General features: G+C 32.9%; 1 protein-coding gene across 1 annotated transcript in view; it reads right to left on the reverse strand.

The window, feature by feature from the left end:
- Positions 1 to 12,285, reverse strand: part of Htr2c (5-hydroxytryptamine receptor 2C) — a 249,439-nt gene that overhangs the window by 121,909 nt on the left and 115,245 nt on the right. The window contains exon 3 of the mRNA XM_005368510.2: positions 783 to 887. Coding sequence (XP_005368567.1) covers positions 783 to 817 — 35 coding nt within the window. The 5' untranslated portion in view covers positions 818 to 887. The remainder of the gene's footprint in view (positions 1 to 782; positions 888 to 12,285) is intronic.

Here is a 12,285-nt window from a genome sequence, read left to right on the forward strand (position 1 = left end):
ATCTATCTATCTATCATTATCTATCTATCTATCTATCTATCTATCTATCTATCTATCTATCTATCTATCTATCTATCCATCTATCTATTACTTTCAGATTTTGCACAGGAGCAAAGGGATTCAGGACTTCTCAGCGGTACTGTTCAGAATTTACACAATCTACTCCTCAAATAGTAGGCTTGGGTTAAGTGAGATTTACAGTGACTTTGTTCTTGTATCGGATTCTTTACTCCTTTACATTACATTCTGTTGAATCCAATTACTGACTCATTCCAGGGTCACAGTGTTTTGTTCTGTCCAACTACATCCACAATCCCCGCCTTCTGATCTCTAGCAGCGTCCACTAGTTTTTATAAAATTAGATACTTACAATAACACCCCCTTTCAGCAACTATCTATCCTAACCTGACCTTAATCTTGTAACCATCATGTCTCAGTCATCCTGGCTTCGGTATTATAGGTATGCAGTACCATAATAAATAGCCATTTGATTCGTACATGAAGGAAAAGAAAAAAACTCTCTAAGCTTCAGCCATGATACAAGCAGCCATAAAAATGGGATTATTTGAACTGAAGCTATTATTCCCATATAAGAGCTTTAAATTTTGATTAGATGCATGATTATCCCTATTGCCCATTTATTATCTTTAAATAGGAAATATTAATCTTTTTTATATAGGTCATAGAGTTGTCTGGTCATATGCAAGCATTTTTATATTATCACAAAAATAACCATATAATTAATCTTGTTGTTTTGTTAAAATAACTAATAGAATCCTTACAGGAATGTGTGCACCGCGTTGCTCAGGTTCACCATGATTGCTTCAGTCTTAAGCAACCACAGGTTTAAATTGAGAATTTGGAAATTAACAAATTGGTTTCATTACCTAAGGAGAGAAAAAAAAAGAAAAAGAACATTAGTTAAAATTGCACATAAGTTGCATATGAAGCATTAAATAAATTTAAATGCTTTTATTATTTGGTAAGAAGGTTAGTACTCCATTTAACAAAGTGGCAAACATGTTTTACAGAAACAATGAAGAATGGCTAAGAACAATTCTTTCACTTATTTACAAGCTCAAAAGCGTCTATCTTTATAAAATTTCTCATCTAGTGTCTAGTGATGTGTGACTTTACTGCAGATTCCCCTGTTATGGCATATGGCATACAAAACTTCAAAACAGCGTTTTGAGAAAGGAGTTACAATTAGATCCTAGAGATTTGCAAATCATTGAGGAAACATCTACAATTTTAAATTAATTTGCATTTCTAAAATTAGATTTCATTTTATAGTAAAATTAAAAAACTGTAACAAATTTCAAGAATTTTTATAGCATGAATATATTTTTTTATATTTTTATTTTTCCCCAACAGAAGCAATCTGGGTTTATATAGAAAGTTCTATTTATACTTTTGCACTAGCCAACAATATTCACCAGAGGGCAGCAATAACATTTATACCCCAATAAATATGTCAGTCAAGTTTACCATAGTAAGTACAGCAGTCACTCTATGCAACAACTAGTTAGTAGATAATTAATATAATGATCAGTCCAAGCAGATGAGGTATTATGGAAAATTGAAAATGAAATATTAGTTATATTAGATTATTTAAACAACATTCTTAGCTTCTTTTGTGGATTGAGATGTGAATATCTTCAAATAATTTATAAAAGAATTTCAGAGTGGATACTTTTTATTTCTATAAGTTGCCTTACAAAGGATTGTTATTGATATAAAAATGTTTATGCATTAAATTACTCATCACTTATTATTATATTAGGTATGTTTAAATGCCAATTGAGAATAAATTGCAGAAGAAATTCATCTTTGTCGAGTGGAGTCTACCACTATCCATCTTTACCCCAACATTTAGGAAGTCATTTATGTCCTAGTGAGTAACATGGCTGTCTTATCATTTTTCTTCATAGAGATTCATAACTGAGACCAGAGAGATCAAAATAATCTGTTCTCTAGTGTGCCCTTTCTGGGTTTTTGAGTTTGGATTTGACTACACTTTATTTTGCTACACCAAACATGTAATTAATAATTGTGTTCTTAGTAAGTATATATAGAGATTTCAAGAGTCAAGAATTTTAAGTTTTTTAAGTTGTAAGTACCAATTTGTCAATGAGAAGGCATGTGTGAATGTGTGTGTGAGTGTGCGCGCGCGTGTGTGCATGTGTGTGTGAGTGTTTAAATGTGTGTAAGACAGGGGGCATTAAATAACTTGAGAATACAGCAGAATACTCTAAGATCTATTTTATGTAGTTTATGTATATATTTAAGGAATATAAAAATGACAGACTGTCTTTATAATCTTTCTTTGGTGGTCAGAGGCTTGGAAGCAAAATTTCACTAGAATAAAGTGTATTTCCCTGTTTCTCATCTTATTTGACATAACTTTTTTCTAGTCATTTGGTTTATCAATTTAATATGTTCTACCTTTATTTTTCAGCATCTATCTTTCAGTTCTATCAAAATCATTTCCTTACTCTAGTGAATATAATACATCCCTAGCCCTGGTAGAATTCAATTATTGTTTCACAAAATATTATATTTTCTTAAAAATTAGCCAACTATGTTCTTTTTCCCTTGGAAGTACAGATAAACTATTAAACAGCAAGTATTTAAGTATTTCCATTTCATTAAGAAAACAATAATCATAAGCATCTATTATATACATATATCCCCAATTTATTAACCAAAATTACTTCAAACCCAAATTGTCTCTTCAATGAAGCTAAAACTTGTTTTCTCCACTTCATTTTAGTTCATTCTTATTTTGTTCAGTACCAAGAATAGAATTTCCTTTCCCTATCAGAGAACTAAAACAGTCAGTAAAAATTTACATTCATAAAGTTGACTAAACCAAATAGAAAATTCTCTTGAATGTTTGTAGTGGTTTAGGAACACAATATAGGAGGAATAAGTTGCATGAATTTTATGACCTAAGTTCTGCTTCATGATAAAATATAATGACATTTTGAAATATATGTTGTGTACTTGGAAGAATTAGTGTTTGGAGAATTACAAAGGGAGGATACAAAATTGTTCAAGCCTCAAATAACTAACAATGAGAATCAAAGAGACCAAAAATATACTTCTGATCTCCACCTTTTATATTCTACTCATTGTTCAAAACGGAACCTTAGTGGTTACATAAGCACAGACGAAACACTTGGGAGTTCAAATATTTAAAACTGGGAGGATTTGTGTTTGTGAAGTGTTGTAAACTCCTTTTAAAGATAATTAACGAACTGACTACCTTCTAAGGACTCCCAAAAAAACTGTGGGCATTTAAGCACAAGTGTGTGAGGGGACAAAAAAAAAAAGTAACCTGAAACTATTTGGTTTTCTTAACAATGGAATAATAATAGGATCCTAAGTCATGGAAGTGAAATCACTGGTAGCATCTACTCATATCAATTGCTTATTTCTTCATGCAACATGAATCACAAACCTTTCCATGCTGTCTCTTAAGCATCAAAATCAGTAACCAATGTTTGATTTCCATACAGTTTTTAATAATATTATTTTATGACAGATATTAAATAATTAACATCTAAACATAAACCCAAACACTAAAACACTGAACATTATATTTAAATGTTGTTTATTAAACCTAGGCTTATATGTTAATAGCTTATACCTGTCATTAGCATAGGTCAAAAAAATCATGTGAACACTTGAAAATAATTTAATCAAAATAAGATTGCCATTAAATATTCAGAAACAAATTTCAGTCTGTCAAAAATCCATATCATTCACCAAAATACTTAAAGGCATAAGCAGTTATTATCTTGAAAAATAATGAAAAAACAAGGCTAAAACAGTTGGGCTAATAAAGGTTGGGACCTTAGTGTGTGTGTGTGTGTATACCCAAATGTGTGTACCTTTCAAATTCAGTTAATTAGCCAAGTAGTATAAAATAGTTGATTAACAGGAGGGGTAAGTGAGACTTGGAAAAGTTGAAGTTATAAAATTAAAAAGAATAGGTAAGATGTGAGGTAATGCCTCAGTCACATGGCAATACATAGATTAATATAAATAGGCTAATTTAAGATGTAGAAGCTAACTAGTAATAAGCCTGACCCATCAGCATAACAGTTTGCCGTTAATATTAAGCCTCAGAGTGGTTATTTGTGAACTGATAGGTGGGAAAGAAACCTCCAGTTACATATGGTGATACAGCACATTATTTTTTACCAGTTTTGAAAAAAATAAATCTAATATGGAATTCTTACTAAGCTGTAGAATACACAATTAGCAGATGATTACTTTTGAATTATATTAATTTCATTTATTTTATTTGTGTGTGTGTGTGTTGTGTGTGATTGCACATTCACATGCACACCGTAGAAAAAATGTGGACGTGAGGGAAATATTATTAGAACTCACTTCTTTCTTCTAACATGTGGGCCTTGAGGATTTCACTCAGGTCATTGTGCTTAGGTGTCGACACCTTTACTGACTAAGCCATTTTACCCACCCCTGTATGACTGTGCATGGTAAATTATTTAAGAACTGAATATGTGACATTGCATTTGAAGGTTTGACTTTGTCATTTTTCAATGCTCAAAAACTATATATTATAATTTAAAACGTTTCCCTCTGGCACATCATGGAATGGGGGTATAAAGATCAGAATTAGTGACAAGGGAGGAGCACCATGAAATGTTCTTCCGAATATGACATGATCAATGTAATCAGGATACCAGTGCCTTACCATTAGGCAAGTCCTAATATAATCAGGGAGACAAAGCGGTTGTAGTTACATGCCCTAGACATGTTACCAAAATAACCCCCCACCCAAAAGATGGACTAGTTGGAAATAAAATGAGCTGCAGGAGTGGGGGGGATAGAAAATGTAATAACAGTGATTATTATCATAATATACTGTATATACATATAAAACTGACAGGACTTAAACATCAATTAAATCTTTCTTCTGGTTATATGCAGTTAACTTTCAGCAGATGGCTATATCAAAAATGAATTAGTCACAAATGTTCATATTGCTCCTGTGAAGAAAATAATCATGTACAGATTCATAACAGTTTGGGGATTACTCATGTAATCCAAAAATTATCCTTAGGCCTAGGGCATATTGCATGAATGTATGTTCCTTTCAATTTTAAATGTTCTATAAAGATTTTGCAATGAAGCCCACACTTTTCATTCTAAAAATCTATGTTTGCCCTGAATAGTCACATCATGTAATTTTTTTTATGATTTGATGGAAAAATTTCCAGAGACCTAACAGTAAACATAGGAGCTTTTAATATTGTTAGTTCATTTACAAAAGCACTCTATGAAATTAAACAGAAACCAAACACTCTATTTTCAGTTCTCAGGTCCTAAGGTATTCTACAAGCTTGAATTCACAGAATTCCCGAGGCTGAAAAATTATAAGGAATAAATGATCTAGTTTCTTGTCTTCAGGAAGGTCTATATTTAAGCCGCTTTGACAAGCTTGACAGTTGATGTTCCTTAGAACAACTTTCAAAAGAGGCGTTTTTAAAACCCTCCCTGTTCAGCAATCTGCTCTTTCAGAAAATGATATATTATATCAGGCAAAAGAGCCTTGAGCTAATAGACATCAATGAAAAGGAACAAAAAAATCTCTTAATAAGTCAGGTCAGGGATCTATGCCTCAGACTTAATGCAGTTGGCTTATTGTATTTTTCCTAGGCTTTTCCAAGAATGCAATCCTTCAGATGTCAAACTGGACACTTGCCAGTAGTGTGGCAAGAGGGAAATATCACACTTCTGACTATGTAGTTATATATGTTGTGAGAGCTTATAAATTTTCATTTGAAAACAGAGGGGGCAGCATTCAGGGAATGGTACCTGGGGTATTTTCTAGACATTTCATTAGATCTCGTAACACTAACATGATTATTCAATTTGAAAGCAATTTTTGCTGGTACTTAACTCTGCCACTCTCCTGTCCAGAAAATACTAATGAGTGTTGAGGCAAATAGAACTTTTCCTCTCGTTCTACTACTGAAAATGAAACATTTTATCCTTATTTATGTTTTCTAAATTCTTCTGCTTGATATATGTTAAAGGTTTTGTCTTTTGTGGTGTTGGGGTGGCCTAGGCCTAATGAAAGCAGTTATTGTGACATTTAGCAAGATTCTGGAAAACTGAACTCCCCCAAACCACAGCACAGATAGTAAGAGTTCTACAGCAAGACCTATTCCATTCACCAAAAATAATACTCCAAAAATAGTTGCCAATTTAATAGAACTCAAGTTGCTATTGCAAATCATTCCACATTTGTAGTAACAAACATTGAGGGAATCTGTCATAGTGGGCAGTATTCCCAGCAGTTTGAAACTGTTTCTCCATAGGTAGTAGCAGAATTCTGCGTAAATTATATTGGCCTAAGTATCCTTATAGCAAAATAAACTACAGACCCCTAAAGATCAGAATGAAGGGAGAAACCATATGTTAACGTATGTGTTGGAGATCAATTCCAACTGACTTGCAAAACTGAAAGCTGTACAGCCAAATTTTTCTGTGTTCAAGCATTTATTGATTACCCATTATGTGCTCGGTGCCCCACAAGATGTCATCCATGGGGTGGAAGGCAAGGCAGAAATAGCCCTGCTCTAATAGAGTTTGCATTCTAGGACAATAGACACGCAATAAACATGTCAGGGGTGTATCGTTTCTGTAAATGAACTGAAATTTCATCGTAAGATAAAGAGTAACTAGAGGTAATATATCAGACAGATTTATAGCTGTGTGTATCCATAGATTGAGGCTATCCTAGCTAGTATTAATCACAAACACAGTCAGTCATTTCCCACTGCAATATAGGCACTTGACAATTATCAATGATGAGAACATTTTTCTATTTACTGATAGTTTTACAGGCTTAAAACAAAATCCCTTTTAATTTTGTGAGGTACATACAATCAATCCAACATAGCTGTGTACAAAAGTTTACAATGAAGTTCTTTCATGCACAGGGAGCTCTTCCTTCCTGTCTCATTTGATTAAAGAAATCAGGTAGTCTGGGCTGTCTAGCAGGCCTTGTATGTTGTAGAAGCTCCAGCTGAGTCAAGAAAAGCGAAAAGTTCACTCAGTTGCCCAGATGTATTTATTGCCAAATGATCGGGTACTTGGATACATCTGGACAGCCGAATGAACTCTTAACTCCTCATCTCTCCAACAGTTCTTCATTTTGAAGCTTTAGACACTCCTGGATAAAGATGAAAGAAATGAACAAAACACTAGTTTGGAGTTAAAGAATTGATTAGTCTTTCTGGTTTTTCAATTCTACATCAAGGAAAAACAATCTCTGCCACTGTTGTATAACATATTACAAGAAAATATTTTTAAGACATCAGTTAGTGGCAATACCTATATAAAACAGGCTCATTGGAAACAATAAAGATGTATGAGAAATACAGAAATTCAGTAAGCAAATTGAATTTGTATAATTTGAATTTTAAATACATCACATTAAAAATCCTATAATTGGCCATTAGACTGGGTAGAAGAGGGTATGGTTTCAGACATGACTTTATTACTCAGTTGGTGTGTTGCTTAGAATAAATAATCAAACTTCTTTGGGTCTCAGTGTTTTCACCAATGTCATTATGAAGTCAAAATCAAAGATTACAGGTAGAATCTTCTTGTCATTGTTAACTGAATGTAACACATGAGATACACCTGAGTATACAACCTGACTTAAAAGGAGTATGAGAGTGATTATGGAATCTTTTCATTATGCAGCCCAAACAGCCTACAAAACAATGTGCATGCAGTCTTTAGCATCTTTTCTTTCTACTTTCATAGATGGAAGAATTAGGAGATCATATCAAGTCATGAAAAAAATTTAAGACAAAATTAACAATTTGTGATTTTCTGACTTTAAAATTACTTTGTTTAAAATAATTACAGAAAAGTGTATTTTAAGCAATACTGCACAGTGTTGAGGCACACTAAAATTCACATTTCATTTTATTATCTTAAAGTTCAGCTAGAACAGCAATTCTCAACATGTGTGTCAATCCTTTGGGGATCAAATGATCCTTTCACAGGGGTCGCCTAAGACCATAGGAAAATACAGATATTTACATTACAGTTCATGATAGTAGCAAAAATAACAGTCATTAAGTAGCAACGAAAATAATTTTATGCTTCGTGGTCACCATAACCTGAGGAACTGTGTTTGTTGATCAATTTTGAAAACACTCATTTTTTGCATCTGTTTCATTATCCTTGCAACAGATGTTGTCAGCATTAGACGTGACAGATATATCTATTTTTAAACTTCTTTTTAAAGTTAAATTTTCAAATAACATATAATAAATACACATTCACTTTAATTTTTTTTAACTAGTTTCATAGAGAAATATGTAAATTATCCTCCCCTATACACTTTAACTTACAAATACAGTATGGTAAGAAGTTTGGAATAATACAAATTCTCAAAACTTTTTCTTTATGAATTCAATGTGTGAGTAATTGCCTGTGTGCCCATGCCTGTGTATGTTTGTTGGAAGCGGTGAAAGAAACATATATACCTTAAGTGCACATTTTTAAAGTCATCACCCTTCAACGCACCACAACTTCATAAGGCAAAACAGTGTCATGATGTTCCAAAGCCATTGAGTGATTAAATATGTTCAATCATTTTTTTCCAAGTGGAAGAAATGACTTGCCAGATATTAAAACCTCTGTCGAAGACTGATAACTGAAAATCTGGAGAAATGTTCCCATTTGTGGAATAACAGAAGCTTCGTAACAGCAACACTTGCTATTATATCTCATTGCAAGATTATTCTATATAAAATCAGTCTCGATTTTTCCTTCCAGTCAAGTGCAGTGGAGATGCGGTTTGCTATTACACAGATTCATAGTCTAACATGGACTAACTGGAGCTGTTACCATGCTCTGTCGTTTTGTCTCAAATTTTAAAAAGACAAATAAAAATGAATTTGAATATGGTTCTGTGAGGGTGTTAGATCACATATAGAAACTACTAAGGAATGCTGAGAGACAGTGAAACCAACTTTCCCAGAAATGAGTCTGCTAATTGGTTATCCAATACCAAGTGGTCATTTTTGAAAACACATGCCTTAAAGCAATGGTATCCATTTGTGTTTATATATTTATGTACAAATATGAAAAACACAGTGATTAAAAAAACAGGCTGTGGATTTGAGAGGAAGTAAAGGGAAGGAAAAAAATGGGATGCATTGTAGGGAGGAAAGAAAAGGAATAAATGATGAAAATATTTTGGAAAATAAGATGATTGCTGCATATGATAATTGTACTGCAGTTTTATAAGAATGTACTCACAATTTTAGATTTGTATGATGAAGTGTGAAATAGCAAAGAATGGGAAAGAGAAAGTAATAGATTAATCAAGTATTACAGAATTCTCTTAATTACAGTCTTAGAGATGCGGTCCAAGAAAAATATTGACTCTTATCCATTCTATTATGTGCGTATTAGAAAGTTTCTTGAAAGTTAGTTTATGTTCCAAATGAGATATACTCTCATGTTGTAGCATGAAGAACATTGCTTCCTAGGAGTAAAAACCATCTCACTAACCTAGGTTTTTATTTTTAAGTACCTTGACGTACTACAAGTTTTGCTGTTACCAACAGAAGGAAACAAAACAAAAATACTATTTTAATGTTCTAAATGTGAATGGTGTGTTTTCCTTAGTAAAATATTTGTCTTTGTCAATAATATAAAATGCTATAGGTACCATTCCTCTTGGAGGACTTTTTATGGAATAGATGTCATGATGATACACTCTGAGAAAAGTTACCTTTAGGTGATTGACATTTCCAATAGCAATATATTAATCTTTGTCAGTACCACCTTTCCCACTTGACAACAGTATCTGAGGACTTAAGCTCTATCATCTACACTCTCCAGGAAAGTACAAAAGCAGAGACTCATTTAGCCATAAACTCATTATAAGCCATCGCTCTAATTTGGCACTGTTTATAAATACCTTGAGGGGCAATTGGTTCCATTACGCATGGCTGGGCATAATTTGTCAATATTAGTGACTAAATAGGCTGGAAAAGAACTTTTATTAGATGTATTCATTACCCATTTGAAACCTCTACACACTTCAAAATTTTATAAAGGAAATATATTCACTAGAACTCACCATTGGGATACAATGTGAAAATTTCGTCTCACATATGATATTGTAGCCCACCTAAATCATGTGTGTTAGGGCTGTCAAGGGTACTATATTCTTTTATTTCAGGAAGTTGTATTTTTTGTGATGAGAGAAATATCATTTAAATAGTGCTTTATTTTTCTAAACTGCATATAATGCTGAGTAAAGTATAATTATGTTTAACAAAATACATGCACCTACATACTACTAATGTTATGCAGACTAAGTAGGTTATATTTAAAAGTATATATGCATATATGTTATACATACACATTCATACATGCATGTAGTAAGAATTAATAAGTATAAAGAGGCTATAGATTTAAAAAAGAGCAAGGAGTATGGGAAGGTTAGGGGGAAGAAAAGATAAATGATATAATTATATTTTAATTATGAGAAATAAAATAATTTTACAAACAGCTAAATACATAAACATGCACCTTTTTCAGTATGTAATAAATTATAGTCAGTGTTATTATACATACTATTATATTTTTTTAAAAAAATGTGAAAATGGACCATCTTTCTTTAGGTTTAAGCTAAAGGACTCTGCTTCGTAAATGCAAAACTCAATAGTTATAATTACTGCGGATATACTAACATGATGAAGTGATGTGAGGTGACTTAATATAATGCAATGAAGAGAATTTATAATGTAGTATTGTTCTACAGATTTTGAAAATTATTTTCACTTTAGCACATTAAAAGCTAACACATTTAAAAGAGTGTAGCAGAAAATAATGTATGTGGTTACTGCAATTGTTTACAAGACACTGTATGTGTGTTGCTGTTCCAGACCTTGGGATACACCACTAAATGATGATAAGATCCTTCCCCTTGGAAGAGGAGACAGAAAGAGTGTAAGAGCCAGAGTGGGTGGAGGACAACAGGAGAACAAAACCCTCTAAGTAAACTGAGCAAGGCCCATAGGAGCTCACAAAGACTGAGGCAGCCTGCACAGGGCCTGCATGAGTCAGCACCAGGTCCTAAGCACGCATATATGTACAAGTTTTCCAGTTTAGAGGTTTTTTTTGTCTAAAATAAAAAAGAAGACTATAATAACTAAGTAAGAAAGACTATATACAATCAGCACAATATCTATATTACAATATATACAGACAATAACTACATCAACAATGTCTCGTCCATTTGCATTTGACAAATCCAGAGAAAATACTCTTGCACCTAATTTACTTTCATTAATAGCTTACATTACCATCCAAAATTATCTTTTGATATCACTCAACCTTGTACACTTCACACTTTTTTAAAAGTCTACCTCCATTTTATTAAGCATTATCTACAGCAGGCAAGAATATCCTTCATCACTATAGGTGAACCTGACCATGGCACCATGAAGGAAGAGCTGTCTTTGCACACTGACACACCCCATGAAGTTTAAGAGACTTACCCTGGAACAAGCCGTCCGTTGGCACAGCCAGCCATCTCCTTCTTTCCTCTTTCCTTGTCCCCCTGCAGTTTTGTATTTTTATGGGACTCCCGAGTGTGTGAATGAGTGTGTCTCTGATTCTTGTTCTCTTTTGGGCTCTTTTCCTTCTGTTGGCTTGCCTTGTCCAACTTGGATATGATAGTTTTTGTTTTCTCTTATTATATTTTCTTATATTTTATCAAATGGATGAATTAGTGAATATGCAGACACTAGTGTAGAGTGTGTCAACTTAACTGTCACTTACAACACTGGAAAAAGGGAAAATCAGTCTTCTCCAATGGTGTGACACTGGGTATATCAACCATTCCAGGACAGGCCTTATATTCAAGAGTAGCTGACTAACATATAATGGACCTCACAGGTTTTATTTGTGTGTGTGTGTTTTGGTTACAGTATTTTCTCTCTGGGTGTTATTTTATTATGTTTTAATGATTTTGGTGGTTTTGCTTTTGTATTGAATTTTTATTTTGTTTATTTTTTGAGAAAGAATGTAAAGTTGGGTCATATTTTCAGTACTAGAAAACTTATTTTAAAAAATTCAAAGGAAAAATAGTATCGTTAAAAAAAGAAATCTTCCTTCATCCATTCTTCCATTGAAGGGCATCTAGGTTGTTTCCAGGTTCTGGCTATTACAAATAATACTGCTATGAACATAGTTGAACAAATG

Source organism: Microtus ochrogaster, unplaced genomic scaffold (genome assembly GCF_000317375.1).
Source record: "Microtus ochrogaster isolate Prairie Vole_2 unplaced genomic scaffold, MicOch1.0 UNK34, whole genome shotgun sequence".
Lineage (NCBI taxonomy): Eukaryota > Metazoa > Chordata > Mammalia > Rodentia > Cricetidae > Microtus > Microtus ochrogaster.